General features: G+C 40.1%; 1 protein-coding gene across 2 annotated transcripts; it reads left to right on the top strand.

Moving 5' to 3' along the window:
• Positions 1–80: 80 nt before the first annotated feature.
• On the top strand, positions 81–21,174 carry tubgcp6 (tubulin, gamma complex associated protein 6). 2 transcript variants are annotated; one of them, XM_051883895.1, is made up of 25 exons: positions 81–240; positions 642–1,429; positions 1,519–1,682; positions 3,270–3,486; positions 3,599–3,760; positions 3,848–3,969; positions 4,078–4,141; positions 4,296–4,405; positions 6,722–6,813; positions 6,986–7,125; positions 7,571–7,720; positions 8,040–8,121; positions 11,477–11,565; positions 11,638–11,753; positions 12,484–12,622; positions 14,074–14,160; positions 14,247–16,161; positions 16,383–16,538; positions 16,634–16,802; positions 17,210–17,351; positions 18,052–18,246; positions 18,332–18,464; positions 18,663–18,876; positions 19,755–19,948; positions 20,903–21,174. In XM_051883895.1, the coding sequence occupies exons 2-25, from the start codon at positions 677–679 to the stop codon at positions 20,992–20,994; spliced, it is 5,697 nt and encodes a 1,898-aa protein (XP_051739855.1). In that variant the 5' UTR covers positions 81–240; positions 642–676; the 3' UTR covers positions 20,995–21,174. The 2 variants fall into 2 exon arrangements, with proteins under 2 accessions (XP_051739855.1, XP_051739854.1); XM_051883894.1 differs by having other exon boundaries at positions 14,244–16,161.
• The last annotated feature ends 95 nt before the right edge of the window (positions 21,175–21,269 follow it).

Genomic DNA, 21,269 nt, shown 5'->3' with positions numbered 1-21,269 from the left:
TGAAATTACTGAAAGGGCGCCCACATGTCTCTGGTTTAGCCAATGAATGTACAGTCTCTTCCGTTTCATCCAATGAGAGTGCAGAGAAGGCGGGACTTCTGTGTGTAGCGCGGCGGTTAAGGAAAACCAAGCTCGTGTGTTTATGCGCATCAAATTCTTCTTTTTTTATTACAAATAGTAATTATTCACTAATGCGGAATAAACATTTGCACCTCGGACAGCTTAAACTCGAGTTCCAACGTGAGTAAATGATCTCAGACACGTTTATGTGAGCGTGCTGGCGTTTGTACGCTGCAGCTGTGTTTGTTTACTGCCTTCGGTATTAAATATGTCAAATACTGTGTGTTTTTCTGCTAAATAAACTAGCTATGAGTCCTTAATAAACATTAATTATTCATATGTAAGAACATATTTTACTTGCTGTGGCTTTTGGGTTTGGATCATGTATGTTTCATTCATTGAATCAGAAAGGTTTGTCTAATATTACAAAAGAAAATGTATTAAGACACTTTACCATTTAAAACAAAAGAAATAAAAGCGTAATTAAGGAAATGATGAAAATTGATATTTTTGAGAACTGTGTATATTTTCAATTAATTAATTATTGTATGAGTTCCATAAATGTAATTTGTTTCGCGCAGGTCTCGCTGCGTCATGATCGCGCGCTCTCGCTGAGATGTCCGGTTGCCACGGCAACAGCGACAGCATCACGGGGCTGCTGGGCGCGCTCTGCGACTGCAGCATCTCCGGGTTGTCATGGAAACGTCGCGCTCTGGGCGCAGCGTCGCGGGAGTCAGCGCGTCGGACCCTGCGCAAGCGTGCGTACGGGGCGCTTCTCGCTGGACTCTTCCAGGACGGGTTGCCCAAACCGCCACCGAACGCCCTTGCGAACACACCTGCCCATAATAAAATATTGATGATCTCCTTTGACCTGCGCGTGTCTGGCCGCGATGAGGAGGCGGAGAGGTTGGAGGAGCTCCTGGGTCAGCTACGGGACGGGGCGGGACTGTCTGAACTGGATTCCGTCCTGGAACTTCTGGTGCAGCTGGCCGGGTCCGTGGCTCCGCCCCCTCTGTCTTTCAGTCGCGACTACATGCGGCGGGAGCGTCCCGTGCAGCGCAGACCCCCGTTGGGTGGGTATCTGAGCCAGGACATGCAGCGGTTAGAGGAGAGGGCGTGGTCTTTGATCTGTGGGGAGGAGTGGGGCGTGTTCGGGGGCGTCTGCAGGACCGTGAGCATCATGGACGCTCCGCCGGGCACCGGGCTGCTCGGACTGGGGCGCAGGCCGGATGTCGAGGAGAGGTTTGAGAGAGAGACCCGACTGTCACTGTTTGGTGCCCTCCAGCACTCCAGAACCGCAGATATGGACATCCGACTGGACCTGCCGCCCGTTCCCAGTAACGCAGACATTACCGGACTCAGCATACGGGTGAAGATACTAAATTTATCCATTCTTCTTTATTATATATTTTAGTCTTACCTGGTATCTTACAGTATATGTTGTTGTGGTTTCTGCAGGTTCCTGCAGGTTTGGATCAGTCTGATGACGAAGGCTTCCAGTCTTCCTCTAATCTGACTCCAGATTCCCAATCCGAGCCGAGTCCCAGCCCTGAGTTCGATGTATGGGAGGCCCTTCGGACATTCGTGCCCGGCAGAAGGCGATGTTGGGAGAACATTGGCTGGTAAGAGAGAGAGAGAGAGAGAGTCGGGCTGTAAATATCTGCTCTGACTGACAGTGGTTTGATTCCATTACGGTTGTTTTCAAATCTGCACCAAAACAAATAGGGTGGTGCAGGTATGACATCACTTTGTAGGCCAAAACGTGGCACTTCCGGTTCCATCGTCCCAGAGTCAATGGATTTTTTTGAATGGGATTTTGGTTAAATGGCTGAAATAAAGCCTGTGGTGAAAAAAGACGTCACTTTGTAATCGGCTAATCGGCAGTTAGCATCACACTGGTTCCCTCGACAAAAACACAGTAGGATTTTCCCCTAGGCTTTTGGATTATCACAAAAAACAGGCTGTGTGATCAACAAAAGTTTATGATACTTACACGTTTTGTCCATCAAGATAAACACAACTTTTATGAATTTTGAAGCCTGCATAAAGTCGCCAGAAGCAAAAAGCTAAGGGTAGGCTATAAACGAACTACACCACAGTCGCTCGACTTCAGCTAAGCTTCCGAGAACTCTTTCAGTTTATATCTAAAACATTCTAGGATTTTTCTCCATATAGTGGACTTCAATGGTCTCCAAACGGTTGAAGGTAAAAATGACAGTTTCAGTGCAGAGGGCTTTAAACGATACCAGACGAGGAATAAGGGTCTTAACTAGCGAAACGATCGGTCATTTTCTAAAAAATTTTTTAAATGTATATGCTTTATATAAACAAATGATCGCAGATGATGGCAGATTTTGAAGCCCAAAAAAATTCATCCATCCATTATAAAAAGTAATCCATACGGCTCCAGGGGGTTAATAAAGACCTTCTGAAGCGAAGCAATGCTTTTTTGTATGAAAAATACTCATATTTAAAACTTTATAAATTCAAATAACTAGCTTCCGGCAGACAACCAAACGCATACTGTGCAAGTCGACTTGCAGCAAATGAGTAACCCGTCACACGATGTATGACGCAGGATGTACGAGTATCGTAAGATTAGACGCCTCTCGCGGCTCAAACAAACTCAAGCTCCTCTTCTCTTAAATCGAAATCCTCTGACATTCCTCTTTAAAATTTCTCGTTTTAGACTTCTAATTTGTGACCTGTGTTTTGTTTTGCTCTATCCTCTGCGCTTACACGTTCGTCATTATGTCATGCGTTGGGTCAGAGGTCACTCTTCTGCCGCAAATCGATGCACCCAGCCGTCTGTCGGAAGCTAGTTATTTTAGTTTGTAAAGTTTTAAATACTGATATTTTCTTATAAAAACACATCACTTCACTTCACTTCAGAAGGCCTTTATTAACCCTCTTGGAGCCGTATGGATTACTTTTATGATGGATGGATGCATTTTTTGGGGGCTTCAAAATGTGCCCCCCCCCCTCCCCCTTCACTACTATTATAAAGCTTGGAGGACTAAGAATATTTTTAAATATATCTCTGATTGTGTTCGTCTGAAAGAAGATAGTCATATACACCTAAGATGGCTTTTGGGTGAACTAAGCCTTTAATGAATACCACAATCAATGCATTGCAGTGCACCCCTGTCGACTAGTTTAAAAGAAGTATTTTGTTCACATTTGTCATCGTTTTTCTTTCTCTTTTTCAGTCCACCGGGTCAGAAGGAACCCCCGTACCTGACAGAGGCCGGCAGAGAGGCGTTTGATCAGCTGTACCGTCTGTGGGAAGGAGAAATGAGGAACATTCTGTCCACACAGACACCATCACCGCTCCTTCCACTGCCGCTGGACTGCCAGAGTCAGCTGGTCAAAGACGTGCTCAATGTGCTGATCGGGGTCTCCTCCGCCACGTTTCCTCTCAACGAGGTAGCTGAATTCAATATACTTTTGTATGTATTGTACATTTTATAAAACATATCTAATTTTATTAATAATACATTTCTCTTGACTTCCTCTTATGCTTCATTCTCCGCTCAAGGCTAGTGTGCAGTTTGATGTTCGTCCGGATATATGTGTGTCCGGGACGTCGCCTGAGAGTGTGTCTCGGCTGCTGTGTGAGCTTGCGCAGTACGGCACACACTATCTGCGTCTCAGCCGCTTCTCTTTGAGCAGCGGGAGTCAGAAGGGACTCGTCTTCCAGGTGACGCATGCTGTCATTTCTTACAGTACTTTAGGTTTTTTTTTTTCCCATAACCACATGTGACAGATGCTTGTGTGTGTGTCTCAGGCCTTCACAGGTGGGCTGCGGCGTTACCTGCATTACTACAGAGCGTGTGTGCTGAGCACACCGGCCTCTCTGAGTCTACTAATTATTGCTTGTCATTTCCGCAAACTGGGACGTCAGCTCAGGTGAATCTTCCCTCCTGTCACACAATCCACAAAGCAAAAAAATTTAAAATAAATATATAGTCTGTAAGAAGAAAATCAGTTTCAGCAGATGTTACTCCATGTTATCAGGTATCTGTCAGAACTGTGTTGTGTGGATGGAATCGCCGGTGTGGGACGAGCAACATTCCCCATGGTAAGAAACACTCTCGTCGCACACTTCACATACTTCTGTCAGACACAGTAGCTTTGAGGTCGAGTTGTTTTCAGCTCAGAAGTGTTGTAGACAGGTGGGTGTTGCAGGTCTGCTGTGCTGTGTGTGTAATTGGCGGTGTGATGTCTGTGTTTAGGGTGTAAAACTGCTGTCGTGTCTGTATAATGAAGCTCAGAGTAACTGCAGTAATGAGAATCATCCGGTGCTGCTGTCGCTGCTGAAGAGCAGCTGTGAGCCGTACACGAGGTGAGAAACTCATCTCCTCTATCGCTTTTTACTTATTTATCTATTATTCAACTCGAAAAGGTCACTTAAGAGCAGAGTGGTTTTTGACACACTATATTTTTCAAGTGACTGATACTGTGAAATGGTTTCTGTAGTGTCTGGCTGCCATTAAATGCACAATAGAGATTCTCTGCTGTTATTTTTCTTGTGCAACATGAACGTAGAATCCTCATGCTACTCTTTCCAATACAACCACTTAAAGGCCATGTCTGTCAAGCTCCAAGAACAACAAAAAACCCATAACTTAACCCATAATTTTGCCCTTTGCCGAAGCACAGAAATCATATTTATGTACTACATAATTATGTACTGTTGCTCAAACAGAAGAGCATGGCGCTAACAACTTCAAGGTCATGGTTTTGATTTCCAGGGAATGCATAATTTGACAAACTATACTTTAAATGCAATGCAAGTCATTTAGGATAAAATTACCTGCAAAATGCATAAATGCAAATCTAAATGTCTAATGCAAAAAAAAGTTGTGTAGTTTATAATAAAATGTATGGGGTTAGTCTATATTGTGGTTTAATATAAAAACCAGAAAGGTACTAAAGACATTGTTAAAATAGTCAGCGTGGTCAACCTTAATTTTATGAAGCGACGAGAATACTTTTTGTGCGCAAAAACAAAACAATAATAACGACTTTATTTAACAAATTCGTCTCATCCCTGTCATTCTCCTACGCTGTTTACGTTCAGCGCTTCCAGGTTCTACGTCAGAACACTGACTCATTCAAAAATGAAAATTATCCCATGATTTACCAAAGACTATAGAATAACACAAGGCGCATCACTTGTATTGTTTTGAATGGGAGAAAGTGCAATGCGCAATATGGCGGAATAAGTCCCGCCTTCTAAATAAGAGCCAGTCGTCGATTGGTAAAGTCATCGTGTCACTGCAGCAGTCGTTAGAAGCTCCGGTTCCTATAGAAACAGTCAGACGCACGCATAGGACTGCGCATGCGCATTCGCTTGATCCAGCCTGAAAAATACAGTTTTTTTGTCATGATTTGATCAATTAGAAACAAAATTTATGAGATCAGTTGTTGTCAGATTTCATTGGTGATTTCAAATATGAAATTTAATCAAAAGCTTGATGAACAGCTTTGGAGAATTTGATGTTTCCCCATTCAAAGAGATAGGAGCTGCACTTGGATGCCCAAGAGGCATTTCTAAGATGGCCGCAGAGTGAAATTACTTGTCATAAAGGGACTTTTCTTTAAGACAAGTCTTTTTTTTTTAAGACAATGACTTGTCTTAAAGGGAATTTACTCACCCTCAAGCCATTCAAAGTGTTTTGACTATCTTCTTTCCGACGAACACAATCAGAGATATATTTAAAAATATTCTGGCTCTTCCAAGCTTTATAATGGTGGCCAGATTTTGAAGCCAAAAAAATGCATCCATCCATCATAAAAATAATCCATACGGCTCCAGGGGATTAATAAAGGCCTTCTGAAGTGAAGCGATGGGTTTTTGTAAGAAAAATATCCATATTTAAAACTTTATTAACTACGGCGGAAGAGTGATCTCTGACCCAACGCATGACGTAATGACGAACGCGAAACAAAACACCGGTCACGAAATAGAAGTCTAAAGTAATAATTTTTAAAGAGAAATGTCAGAGGATTTCGATATAAGAGAAGAGGAGCTTGAGATTGTTGCTCAGCTCTATTTGTTTGAACTGCGAGAGGCGTCTTAGCTTATGCTCCTACATCCTGCATCATACATCGCGTCAGGGGTTACTCTTGTGGCGCAAGTCGACTTGTGCAGTATGTGTACGGTCGTCCGCCGGAAGCTAGTTATTTATAAAGTTTTAAATATGGATATTTTTCTTACAAAAACACATCACCTAGCTTCAAAAGGCCTTTATTAACCCTCTGGAGCCGTATGGATTATTTTTTATGATAGATGGATGACTTTTTTTGGGCTTCAAAATCTGGTCCTCCCTTCACTACCATTATAAAGCTTGGAAGAGCAAGGATGTTTTTAAATATATCTCAGATTGTGTTCGTCTGAAAGATGATAGACGTATACACCTAGGATGGCTTGAGGGTGAGTAAATCATGGGATAACTTTCATTTTTGGGTGAACTATCCCTTTAAAAACCCTAATCCTGGCTTAGTCTAAGCCCTGTCTGTGAAACCGGGCCATAATAGGCTTACTATAGTGAATCAGCATAAGACAAAAACATGTTTTGAAAGAAGGGTTAATTTTGAACAAAAAAAGTTACATTACATAGTGTACCTTTAACTAAATGTCTGTGTGGGTGTGTAGGTTTGTTTCAGACTGGGTGTACAGTGGCGTCTTCCGTGACGTTTATAAAGAGTTTATGATTGAGGTCAATGAGGATTATCTGACCTACAGAGGTGAGTTTCTCAATCTCACGCTTTAATAAATCCATTCATTTTCTGCTGCATTATTAGATTAAAAATAAAACCCTGATGGTGTGCAGTTACATCAGTGATGATAACAGACTTAAAATCAATATGTCATCTATGCAAAACCCCCCAGAAAATAAATGAATCTCTGTTCCCTCAGATAAGAACTTTTGGACACAGGGCTACACTCTCATTTCACGGGATGCAGAGGACTGTGTGCCGGTCTTCCTCAAACACATCGCCAATGACGTTTACGTCTGCGGGAAAACAATCAATCTTCTGAAAATATGCTGCCCACAGGTGCCCCTCAAACACTTTATAATGCTTTATGTACACTACCATTCAAAAGTTTGGGGTCGGGAAGATTTTTGAATGTATTTATTTGATCCAAAATACATTTAAAAATAGTAATATTGTGAATTATTATTAAAATTTATAACACGTTATCACATGATCCTTCAGAAATCATTCTAATATGCTGATTTGCTGCTTAAAAACATTTCTTATTATTATCAATGTTGGAAACAGTTGTGCTGCTTAATATTTTTTGTGGAAATTGATTTTTCAGGATTCTTTGATGAATAGAAAGTTCAAAAGAACAGCATTTATTTGAAATAGAAATCTTCTGTTACATTATAAAAGTCTTTACTGTCACTTCTGATCAATTTAATGCGTCCTTGCTGAATAAAAATACATTTTTGCTGGAGAGGATTTTCCGATCTAACTCCATCTGTCCGTTACACAGCACTACATCTTCTGGTCGGATGTCCCGGTGCCCAGGATCGCTGTGACATTTTCCCTGCAGGAAGTTGAGGAGATTGAGAGAGACTGTGCCGTGTATCGAGGCCGAATGGAGACGATCGCTAGGCACAGCGCCATCAGCAGGGAGGAGCAGGTACTTCACCTGTCATGATGCTGATTTATGGAGATATTTTTGGAGATGTTGCTATATAGTAAAGTAATTATGAGGTTTTCAGAAATAGCTCATCCAGGTTAAGTGTTTATATGTCTGTAGTGTGCTCTCTAAATGTAGAGACCCAGTAACTATGTAGCGCCTGTACTGTTGGCTTGGCAACAGATGAGATTTTAAAATCTGGTCCATTAACCCAGTTTCATCAGGACAATGTGACCTGGGCTAAAATCTGCTTCATTGTTTTGCGTTGAAGTCTGTCTTCCTTTATTTTCCTCTCTCTCTATAACTTATTTTTCGTCAGGCCATGCGGACTGAACAGGCCCGACAGGAGCTCATTAACCAGGTCAGAGAGACAGCGGCCAAGACCCTGGAGAGAATCAGAGGTCAGAAATCTGTCCCCCTCAAAACCCAAGCACACACAGCACATGCACCTGATGCTGTTAGCAGCTTCTGTCTGGGTAAAATCAGTCTTGCGTAGCCAGACTTGACTTTCATCATAGGCCCTGTCCCAAATAGCAGCCTTCTGAATTATAAATTGAGAAATGGGACACCCTAAGGGCCAGGAAGTTCACGTTGAGTGAGCCATTTGGGACGCAACCGGTTTCTGCTTATCCTGACCAAAAGCTTTTTGTTAAGTTTAAAGGGATAGTTCACCCAAAAATAAGTTATCCCATTATTTACTCCCCCTCAAGCCATCCTAGGTGTATATCACTATCTTCTTTCAGACAAACACAATCGGAGATATGTTTAAAAATATCCTAGCTCTTACAAGCTTTATAATGGTAGTGAAGCCAAAAAATTCATCCATCCATTATTAAAAAAAAAAAAAAATCCATACAACTTCAGGGGGTTAATAAAGGCCTTCTGAAGTGAAGCGATGGGTTTTTGTAAGAAAAATATCCATATTTAAAACTTAATTATATATAATAACTAGGGGCCAGTTGTTCAAAAGTAATCTGGTCGGATTTCGGCGATCGGATTGGATTAAATCTTGAAAATGGGTTGTTCAAAAGGAAAAAAGGATTCTGAAATCAGATTAGATCACAAAATCCAATCTTGGTTTTGATCTGGATAAAATCAGCAGTTTGTGTTGTTCAAAACTTTTTAGTAAGATTGGGATACTTTTGATCCAAAAAAATCTGGATTATACTGATCCCATCAGAAGGGTGGATTTCAGGAACAAAAATGTAATAACTTTAAAACTGGTTAAAAAAAAAAAAAAAAAAAAATACAACATTTTTTATCATGTAATATAACACACACACACTTTTTTATTTTGCTCTTGATTAGTTTAACTTTTAAAGTAATAAATTAGAAGTAGACATTCGGCTGCATATTTAGCCTTTCGGCTACCTACTGTGAAGTAAAAAAAGAGATTTTGGTGCCATAAAATAATCCCCAAACAGCTATAAATATCAAACAAAATATTATATTTAGGCATGTGACGGTATCAAATTTTCATTTTGCGATTAATTGCTGAAGCTTTTATCACGGTATACGGTATTATCACGATATTGAAATAAGTTCCAAAAAAAGTGTTGTCATACTATAACAGGTTTAAGAACTTCTATATTTGTAATAACAAAAATAACTCTGAATGTTTAAATACAATAATACAATACATAAAAAATATATATATATATATAAAGTAAAATTTTCAAACAGATTAAAGTGCAAAAGAATTAGGCTATAAAGAACAACAGGTAACACTTTACAATAAGGTCTCATTATTTAATGCATTAACTAAGATGGAGCAATAGCTACATTTGTTACAGAAACTATTATTTTTTTGTTAATGTTAGTTAAGAAATACAACTGATCATTGTTAGTTTTTATCTCAGGTCCATTAAATAAGTTCTTTTGATTTTAGTAATGTTATTAAACATTAACTAAGAATAATTAATGCTTTATAAGTATTTTTCATTGTCAGTTTGGTAATAATGAATTAACATGTTAACTAATGAAGCCGTATAACAAATAATCAGAACATTTCCAATCATTAGGGCATGTTGTAGTCCAGATTAAAATATAAAAATGTTTAAGTTTGAAAATAAATAAGTATGAAGTATTTGGTGCTGTGATGAACAACATTGAGATTATAAAAAAATGAATGGCTGTTTGAAGCATTTTAAAAACTTCACTAGCGCGGTTGCTTTGTTTGCGGGGTTTCCGGGGTAACCGCTGCATTCTGCTGTTTTATCAGCGCCCTCTGCTGTCAGAGAGTAAACGTGCACTTTCATTCAGAGCGTCTCCTTCACTCCTTCCACCATGTGCTTCTCGTGCATGTTGGGCTTGTTTACATCTGAGCGCATGTCCCTTTGATGCAGAATACAGCGGTGTTGTGCATTTTATACGGTTGATGGGGAAAGTATTCCTAAATGCATTATAAAAATGTTAATAATTGGTAATAAATTATTATTTACGGTATTTTGAAGTGCCCACGATAACAATATCGCGCATATTCATTATCGTGATATATCGCATTACCGAATATCGGCACATGTCTAATTATATTTAATTCAAAATATTTTTTTTATCACTTTTTGTAAAATACATTGGCACAATCATAAGAGATGAACCAGTTAAAAAAAATTTGTGAGCGAACGCAAAATTTCTCAGGTGAACGCTACGCGGATCTTTTCTGAGAGAACGCAAAAGCATTGAAATGTTTGGGGGGGGTTTTGTTTTTGTTTTTTCCCCATCTCACATTCTTTCTATCACCATGTCCCTTTAGGGGCTCCGTAGAGCACTAGTAATCTAGATTTGGTAATATGAAAAAGCGATCTGGATCAGGGTGATCCAATCCAATTTTGCTTTAAAAAACCAGCACAAAGTAAGATAGATTACCTGATCCTGGATAGCAAAACATGGGATTTCCAAATCCAGATCATTCTGATCCAGATTAAACTTTTTGAACAACTGGCCCTAGCTTCCCACAGATGGCCGTACGCACCGATTTGCAGCGGAGAGTGACCTCTGATCCGACGCATGACGTATTGATGAACATTTGAAGCGCAGAGGATGGAGCAAAACAATACACCGGTCACGAATTAGAAGTCTAAAACGATCATTTTTAAAGAGAAATGTCGGAGGATTTCGATATAAGAGAAGAGGAGCTTGAGTTTGTTGCACAGTCCTATTTGTTTGAACCGCGAGAGGCGTCTAAGATCACGATACTCCTACATCCTGCATCATACATCGCGTCAGGGGTTACTCATTTGGCGTAAGTCGACTTGAGTGGTATGTGTACGGTCATCCGCCGGAAACTAGTTATTTGAATTTATAAAGTTTTCGCTTCAAAAGGCCTTTATTAACCAAAGATATTTGGAAGATTGTTTGTAACCAAGCAGATCTCGCCTCCCATTGACTGCCATATTAGGGAAAAAATACTTTGGTAGTCAATGGGGGGCGAGATCTGCTTGGTTACAAACAATCTTCCAAATATCTTCTTTTGTGTTCAGCAGAACAACAAAATTCATACAGGTTTGTAACATCTTGAGGGTGAGTAAATATGACAGAATTTTCATTTTTGGCCTTTAACAAAAACTAATGATACTAAAATAACACTGATATGTATAATAAACAATGTTTTTTACATGAGGAGGACACAGTTGTTCTCCTCGTGGAGGTCAAGTATTAATTATCAGGGCGCCCAGTGAGAGGGAGTTCCTCCCCACAGAGGCAGATGAATGGAGTTTACAGCTGACGTCCCGCTGTTTTCACTCTCGCCCCCTGCAGGCCACCAGGTGTCGCAGCGTCTGGCGGAGGAGGCCCAGAAGAGAGAGCGATTTAAAGAGATGAAACAGCAGCTGGAGCTCGACCAGGAGGTGAGGAGCATATTAATAACCAGTCAGTAAAACCATCTTCAGCGGCTCTAACTTGTGTGGATGTGGTTTCAGTGGCGTAGTGCTGCGAGACGGAAGGAGCAGGATGATGATTTCAGCTACGCTCGAGAGCTCAGAGACCGAGAGCAGAGGCTGCAGGCCCTCGAGGAGCAGCTGGAGCGCCGGGCACGGTGGGCGGCATACAGTAAAACTCAGGAAAAAGAACGATTGAGGCTGAGGCTGTAGAGCGCGGCGGTGACTGCCCACAGGAAGTTTATTTCCCATTCATATTCTCCACAGGCATTTGAGCAAATTATTCGGTAAAACATTATGTGCCATGAACCAAAACAGCTCTCAGATGAATCATAACATTACAATATTGGATTCAATCCAAAGAAGTATTTAAGAAAAAAGACAAAGGTACAAGATTGTGTAGTCTTTTATGAGGGAATGAACTACTCATCCCATAAAGCTTTGCAAGTGACCGAAATCAGTGGTAAAATATAAAACTGTCGACTAAATGTAAGTTATTACAGGTATAAAAAATAATTTGACGCAAAACAGTCAAACATAAGTACAACTTGATTGATAAACATACAAATATATAAATACAACTTGATTGTCATTTGCAATGCATCATGGGAGTGGGCGCTCACTACTGAGCTTTTTTGCTGCATTTCGTGCATCCACAATACCAGCAACTTTTTTAATTAGTGTATTTCACTTTATGATTGTAATTATTTCATCAAGAATTTAAAAATATATTTCATATCAATAAAAATCTATTTCACTGTGAAGAGACTTAATAGGACTTTTTGCACTGTTGCACTTTATAAAAGGACTCAAATATCCAGAGAGGTCAAAGTCATATAGCATCAAGGAAATTAAGAATTAAATGATATATTTTCTGTGTGTGTTCAGGATGGATCTGATCGCTCAGTACGGTCAGTTATCAGAAGCCGCTGCTAGACGAGAGCTCAGAGCCATGTGGAAGGTGCAGAGGATGAAACTCGACGAGCGCAGAGTGAACTTCCTGCAGCAAGAACAACAGAACGTACAGGTCTGATATCATTCTTCAGGATTTTATTGTAGAGTTTGAGTCATTTACATTTTTTTTAGGATCTGTTTATTATTTTTCTCCATTACTGCAGTGGTTTTCATTAGTAATATTAAACTATTATTATTATTATTATTAATATTATGATTATAATTTACTAATACATTTGTTTTGTTTTTTTTGCATTTGTAATAGAGAATGTTATTTATAACATTAATGTTATGTTAATATTATTGACGTATTATAATTTACATTGTTATTGTAATTATTTGTAATTTTATCCATTTTCAATAAATTATTTTATTGAAAATGGATAAATTGTTATATTTGTATAATTAAAATTATTTTTTAATTATTTTAAAATATATTTATAAATATTTAATTTATTTTTAATTACTTTTTTCTTTTTTGCATTTTTAATAGAGAATTTTTAGTACCTGTTTAGTAATGCAATAATGATATTATTATTCTTTGTAATTTTATCAGCTATTAGTAACTTTTTTTTACTAAAAATGTATATTTATAAATACATTATTTGTTTTTTACAAGAAAATAATACAAATAATTTATTAATTTTTGTAAAAATAAATGTATAATTTTTTGCATTTGTAATAGAGAATGTTATTTATAACATTAATATTATGTTAATATTATTATTTTTTAACTTATTTTTAATTACTTTTGTTTGCGATTTTGATAGAGAATTTTTAGTACCTGTTTAGTAATGCAATAATGATATTTTTATTCTTTGTAATTTTATCAGTTATTAGTAACTTTTTTTACTTAAAATTTATATCTATAAATATAATATTTTATTTTTACAAGAAAATAATACAAATAATGTGTTCATTTTACTCAAAATAAATGTATATTTTATTACATTTGTAATAGAGAATGGTATTTATAACATTAATATTATGTTAATATTATTATATTATTGTTATTATTTGTAGTTCTATCCATTTTCAATAAATGATTTTACTAAAATATATTTATAAATATTTCACTTATTTTTTTATAAAAATGTAAACAATTTTATCCATTTTCAATAAATTATTTTATTAATTTTTTTTTGTTGTAATTTTATCAGTTATTAGTAACTTATTTTACTAAAAAAATTATTTAAAAATATAAAATACTTTTTTTTTTTTTATTTTTTTTACAAGAAAATAATACAAATAATTTATTAATTTGCAATTATACTGTATCTAGAAATTATGCAACTACAATCTAACACAAACCTTTGTTGGTGTCATGTGAAAGTCTCCAGTTCTCAGTTTATAGACCATCCTTTCTAAGTTCCTTAAACGTTTAACTGTTAGTTGTACTTGCATTAGTAATCATACGTCCAGCAGTTAACAAAGGGTATATGTTCGCATCTGCCATTAAAGTACTGTTTTAAAGTGATAGATGGGGGAAATCTTTATCTCTGAGGTGTTCTGATTTATGTTCAGGCTCTTCTGGAGAAGTTTCCTTTAGGTCTGAAGGTCCCCCCTCCGGAAACACCCTACAAACAACAGCCGGCACAGCTACACGCTGAGGTCTGTGTGCTGTTCTTAACATATACACATCTATAGCATCATAAGTTCTGCCTTACACTGTTGTAATTGTTTTCATTTTACAGCAGAATCTTAGTGAACAGCCAACAGCAGATCCTCATATCCCAGAATCCTCTGCTCCTCCCTGCTCTTCTGCCAAAGATGTAACGCATGCTCTCATATCAGAGGAAATCGACATTGCTGACTTCCTCCCCAAGCCTCCACGCATCCCTGACAGTGGTGCCGTGACCCAGGCCCTCCGCGACATTGGTTCTGACCTGTTGCAGTTTCCTCAGAAGCCACACGCAACAAACTCCCACATACCTCTTGGACAAAATGTTTCAGAAGTCTACGAGTCAGTCCCTGTGCCTAGTCAATATGGACAAGCATCCAAGTCCAGCTTCCTATTGGGTCAGTTTATTCCAGAGGTGTCAGTAGGTCAGCCGAAGGCTAGTGTTCATGGACACCCTTCACAGAGCTCAGTGCAGCTGAGAGACTCCACTGCCTCAGGGCTGAACAAGGGCCTGATCCGCTCAGAGTCAAACACCCTTACACAAACCACTCAAGAGCGAACATGTGAGGCAGAGAGCAGTAGCCAGTGTACAGAAAAACAACCAACTGGAGAAGAGACAGGAACAGAGCCCTCGGCGGCCAGCACAGGTTCAGAGCCAAAGCAAGCCACCCAGGAGCCAACAGAGAAAGCCAAGTCCTGTGAGAGTGTCAGCCAGCCCTCTCACTGTTCTCAGCCAGAGGAAGAACAATCTGTGTCTCCTCTCATAAGCTTCCATGAGTCAGAGTCTGGTATGAGGAATAACAGCCGTGATCCTGATCCAGCACTGATCTCATTCCTGCCCTCCTCTGATGTCTGTGGCCACGCCTCTGATGCCCACATCAGGGTTGGCGATCATGTTTCTGAGTTGACCACTCCCATCCACTCTGCTAATATTTATGGACATGCATCTGACGCCCATATAAGGGTTGGCGTACATGTTTCTGAGGTAACCACTCCTCTTCTAACCCCTAATATTCATGGCCATGCCTCTGACGCCCATATAAGGGTTGGCGAACATGTTTCTGAGGTAACCACTTCTCTTCCAACTCCTAGCATCCATGGCCACGCCTCTGACGCCCATATAAGGGTTGGCGAACATGTTTCTGAAGTAACCACTTCTTTTCCAACCCCTAACATCCATGGCCACGCCTCTGACGCCCATATAAGGGTTGGCGAACATGTTTCTGAAGTAACTGCTCCCTTTCCAACCCCTAACATTCATGGCCACGCCTCTGATGCCCATATAAGGGTTGGCGAACATGTTTCTGAAGTAACTGCTCCCTTTCCAACCCCTAACATCCATGGCCACGCCTCTGATGCCCATATAAGGGTTGGCGAACATGTTTCTGAAATAACTGCTCCTTTTCCAACCCCTAACATCCATGGCCACGCCTCTGATGCCCATATAAGGGTTGGTGAACACATTTCTGAGGTAAATGCTCATATCCCTGTCGCTAATATTCATGGCCACGCCTCTGACGCCCATATAAAGGTGGGTGAGTTTGTGTCAGATGTCACCTCCTCTCGCCCACTTTCGAGCAAGTTTGGTCACTCTTCTGACAGCACTCTTAAAGTGGGTTGTGTGATGCCAGATGCTGCCCCTTCATCCACCCCTCTGCCTGGCAGCACTTACGGACATGCGTCTGACTCTGTGCTAACATTAGGGTGTGTTGTATCAGGCATAGACCCTCAACGCTCTCCATTGCCTGGAAGTGAGTACGGACATTCCTCACAGTCTACCTTGGGCATTGGGTGTGTGGTCAGTGGGATTGAGACCATTCGGCCCAGCTCTCTTTACAGCGGAGACCGTGCACATACATCAGACTCTACTCTAGGCATGGGTTGCGTGGTTGGCGGGGTGGTACCAGGGAGTTTGTACGGTGACAGACTTCCAACCATATTTGACCGAGCATCAGAAGAGACAGAGAAACCAGCTGACACAGACACCCAGGGTAAGAACGCAACTGCACAAATGTTTAGCACCCTCATACTGCCGTTTTCATTAGAAGTGATATTTTACTCAAATAGCACAATATCTCTCATTTTATCATAGGTACAAATTCCTAATTTTAAGAATTAATTATTTTATGTTTTTGATGTCTGTTGGTCATACACAAAGGGAATTCACTGTGCTTGATGATTTCTTATTTGAATTTGATATGTTGTAATGCAGCGCCCCCTAGTGAGCTGTTCTCCCTGGATGAGGGACTGACTGCCTGGGCTCTGGGACTAGGATTGTCCCCTAAAAAGAGTCCAGAGGATCGCTATCTTCTCAGCCTGGCCTCACAGTACCAAGTCGAGCAGTATCAGGACTCATACGGCCAAATGAGTGAGTACCGGACCAGCTGTCTTCATCCTGAACCACTGGAGCTTTCTTTCTTTATATCAGAAACAGAGAGATTTGTGTTGTCCTTCCTGCTCTAGCTGCGGCTCCAGAATCTGAGCTGCTGCTGCAGGTCACACGGGGCCCGAACGGCCTTCCTGTCGACCCCTCCCTGCACCAGGCCACTGATTCCACTGCTGTTCAGCTCAGCGAGATGATGCCACTTCCTGTTCTCATGAAACACTCTGTTACAACGCCACTGATTACACAGTATGTAAACTAGAGCTGGGTTCAAATATTGAATTTCTGATGAATCACAATCTTTATTTGAACTATCCAATTTAGCCTAGTTATTGATTGGAATCAGTCTATGAATTGCTCACATATTCATCAGAAAAAGTTACTGAACTGCTATTTTACTCACTGACTAGATGTTTATATGGCAATGTTATATATACATACTTTCTCTCTCTCTCTCTCTCTCTCTCTCTCTCTCTCTCTCTCTCACACACACACACACACACATACATGTGTATATTAGTGTTGTCAAAAGTACAGACTTCGATACCAAGTCGAGATATATATATATATATATATATATATATATATATATATATATACATGCATATACACTAAAGGACCAAATTTGTACATTTGAAACTCTCTCTTTCTCTCAGTGTGTCCATGGTAAATAAGGCCGTGGTGGATTATTTTTTCGTGGAGTTGGGCGTGGAGAAGCATTTTGAGACACTCAGGCATTTCCTGTTAATGGAGGATGGAGAGTTTGCCCTCTCTCTCAGCGATCAGCTCTTTGAGAAGGTCTCAACGCAGTTTCATCTTCTGATATGAAGAGCTTGTTAAAGGGGTCCTATTATGCATTTTTAAATTTTCAACTTTTTTCAGTGTGTAATGTTGCTGTTTGATCATGAAAAGGGTCTGCAAAGTTTCAAATCACAGTCTCCAGCAGGAGTTATTCTCTGTATCAGTTTCACTGTTTCTGAACTCCCTGAAACGCTTTGATTGTAGTCTTGAGTTTCTAGGAAACAATGTTCCTCATTTAAATAATTCCCGTCCAAGTCATATGCAAATAAAGGGGCGAGGCCTGGTTGAGTTGCGTTCAGTGTGTTGAAACTCGCGGTTTTGGTAAGGGGCGTGACATTTCCCAAACACGCTCGAAACAGTTGACCAATCACAACACACTGGTCCAGCCAACCAATCAGAGCACATTGCGCTTGTCAGAAGGAGGGGCTTCATAGACCAGAACTAAACAGAGCATTACTGACAGACTGGGAAGAGAGCTGCTGCAATAATATCAAATATGTGAAAAATGTGTTTTTTGAAAATTCAAGCATGAAAATCTATTCTAGTAGACCCCAAAAACAAAATCAAGACTTTGAAAAAGGGTATAATAGGTCCCCTTTACACAAAATTATATTTAAAAGTGAATTAAACATTCAGCATAATGAGGTCATGTGACATAAGTGTTCAAAATGCATTTTATTGTGTGTTGTGTGTTTAGCTGGGCAGTGGTCAGACGCCCGGTGAGCTGCTGACCCCGCTGGTGTTGAACTCCATTCTGAATAAGGCGTTACAGTACAGCGTTCATGGGGACAGCGAGCTGGCGGCTCACTTCACGTTTGCACTAAGATACCTCCCTGAGATCTTCCACCCTCACGCTCCAGACTCGCTGAACTGTCTAGAGCTCCGATACAAGGTCAGAGACGCTCACTGTCTTCATGTAATCCGAAGTTTCTGAAGAGCTGGACAATTTTTTTCATGATCCTTCTCTGGTTCTGTAGGTGGACTGGCCAGTGAATATCGTCATCACGGACAGCTGTCTGAATAAATACAACAGACTCTTCTCCTTCCTGCTGCAGCTCAAACACATGGTGTGGTCCCTCCGAGACGTCTGGTTTCACCTCAAGAGGACGGGTGAGATTTCTGCTGCGCTTTCTTTCACTGTTCACCCAGTAAATGTATGAAACTCTTCACACAAGTACTTATGTCTTCCATCCGATACAGTCTTCGGTTCTCATTTGAAAAAAAAACTGTTATTTAAATCTGTCAGAATGGGTCTGTAAGGCTTTGTTCCAAAACCAAAAAATAATATTTTCTTCTCTTGTCTCTCAGCACTGGTAAAAGGTGCCGGTCGCTCCGTCCAGTTCCATCAGCTGCAGCTGTACAGACACGAGATGCAGCACTTTGTGAAGGTGATCCAGGGCTACATCGCTAACCAGATCCTTCAGGTGTCCTGGAGCGAGTTCACACACAAACTGAGCAGTGCCAATGACCTGGACGCCATCCACCGCACGCACGCCGAATACCTCAATAGAGCTATCTTCAGGTGAGGACTCGTGTCCCACTCAAGCAAGACATTCACTGTTTAAAGGGGACCTATAATGCCCCTTTTACAAGATGTAATATAAGTCTCTGGTGTCCCCAGAATGTGTCTGTGAAGTTTCAGCTCAAAATAACCCACAGATCATTTATTATAGCTTTTCAAATTTGCCCCTATTTGTGTGTGAGCAAAAACACGCTGCTTTCCAGAAGAGGGCGGAGCTTTAAAAGCTCACGCTTCGGTTGCTCAACAACAACAAAGCTGGAGAATCTCACGCAGCTAAAATGAGGATTGTCAGTAACGGTGTTCAGCCTTACATTGTTCAAATCGGAGTCGACACTGATGGAGAGACTCAGGAAGACTTTTAAAATGCATCTGGATGTTTCTGAATGGTTAGTGGATAAATTTATGTAGTTGCAGTGGAGTTGATTCAACTCATCGACTAGCATGTGTCGTCATGTTAATATTTTGTGTGAATCCAGCGTTGAATTGACCCTCGTTTGTGAAGCAGTCCGGCGTAAAATGACGGCAACACTCTACTACAACAACTCTTCCTCTTCTCTAAAGCAGCCCAACATGACCTCACCCCCTTTGTTGTGTTCCCGGGGCAGAGTTTATATAAATTTTGGGGTTTGTGATGTCACCAACCCGGGAAAAAGCTTGTTGTACTCCCTACCAGCCGTTTGTTGTAGTCCTTAAATGCGATTTCTGTAAAAGAAAATATCTCCCTTTGCATTGAACTTTGAGCGTCGTAACTTTGCAGATGTTGTTTATGCTCAAACAGCAACATTACACACTAACTAAAGTTAAAAAAGTGAAATCACAATCAACCACCCCTTTAATATATCTGGAGAAGGGATTTATCATCCATAATTGTTTCCCAGGGGTTTGCTGACAGAGAAAGCCGCCCCCGTCATGAACATCATCCACAGCATCTTCAGCCTGATCCTGAAGTTCCGCGGACAGCTGATCGCGCAGCCGTGGGAGCTCCAGCAGGGGGAGCCAGTGCATCCCAGTTTCATCGCCATGCAGCAGTCCTACAACACCTTCAAGTACTACTCCCGCTTCCTGTTCAAAGGTGAGCTGCTGCTACAGGTGTCAACACTGAGATCAGAGGTCTGTGACGGAGGCCGATAAGATTAGAGCGTCACACCTGCCCACTCAGATACAGACAGAGAGATGTGTGCCTTTAGTCATCAGAACAATGCCTGAGATATAGCTGAAAACAACTATTCCTCAATATGGTCAGTATTTATGTATTTGCTCTGAAATGGTATAAAATGGCTCTTTTTAATCAGACGAATGATGGGAGGAACGTTTGGACAGGACAGCAATTGTTTATCAAGTAGATTAAAAAAAAAGTAGTTGAATATAATCAATGCAGGTTATTTTTACCTAGGAAATATACACGACAGTTATAAATTCATCTACTTTTTTAAAAAACGTTGGCATACGGTGCTAGACATGACTGATTTATTTATCATGTTGAGCTCATCCATACTGAAGACCATCTCAGTCAATTAATCAGACGTGTTGAATCTATTGGCATCTTTTTTGCTGAAAATTAAACCACCAATCCCACAAAAATATCTCTTTGTTATTGCTGTCATATGCGCCGTTTGTGAGACAATGAGATACCGTAAAACTAACCAGATGGTGCAGTCTTTAGAAAATTAAACTGGCTAAATAAATACTGTATTATTGCCAGCAAAGTCATCACAAATACAGCTGGTTCTTGAGCAGAGATCCATACAAGCCAACTGTCCCAGCAGGACATTCAGACGTGTAATAAAACAGCTATATTGCTCTAAATATGGTTCATATCTTACACTTTTGTAGCATTTTATCTTTCCTTAAATGTCAGTCAGGATGTCTTGCACCAGGATAATTACAGTAACTTTTACACGATAACTTTGCTCACTAGTAAAAAGTAAGAGAAGAAATCGTATTTTCAACTAAATTAATTTTTTCAATGGATAATTGTTCCTTTTAACCTGAGTTAAATAACTCTGTGTATGTTTGTTTTCTACAGTGGTGACCAAACTGGTGGATAAAGGCTATCAGCCCCATCTGGAGGACTTCCTGTTGCGGATCAACCTCAATAACTACTACAAAGACTCTTGATTGTGGTGTGTGTGTGTGTGTCCTCTGGACCTCCTGCTTCAGTGTTCATGTCAGTATGTATGGTATGTTTTATCGCCAAAGCTGCGCCCATAAATCTGAACGTTTCCTGTTGTGCAGTGATGTTTTTTGATCCACAAAAGCTGAATGATGTGATATGTAAAATAAAGTATTTAATTTTCAGATTGCTTCTTCATGACTCTTAAAGTTAGAAATGCTCACAAAGCTTTATTAAAGAGTTTTACATTCTAAAAAGACGTTACAGAATCTGACAGTCC

This window comes from Ctenopharyngodon idella, chromosome 24 (genome assembly GCF_019924925.1).
Source record: "Ctenopharyngodon idella isolate HZGC_01 chromosome 24, HZGC01, whole genome shotgun sequence".
NCBI lineage: Eukaryota > Metazoa > Chordata > Actinopteri > Cypriniformes > Xenocyprididae > Ctenopharyngodon > Ctenopharyngodon idella.
Note: the sequence above shows the minus strand (reverse complement) of the source record. Positions and strands in the feature narration are given on the sequence as shown.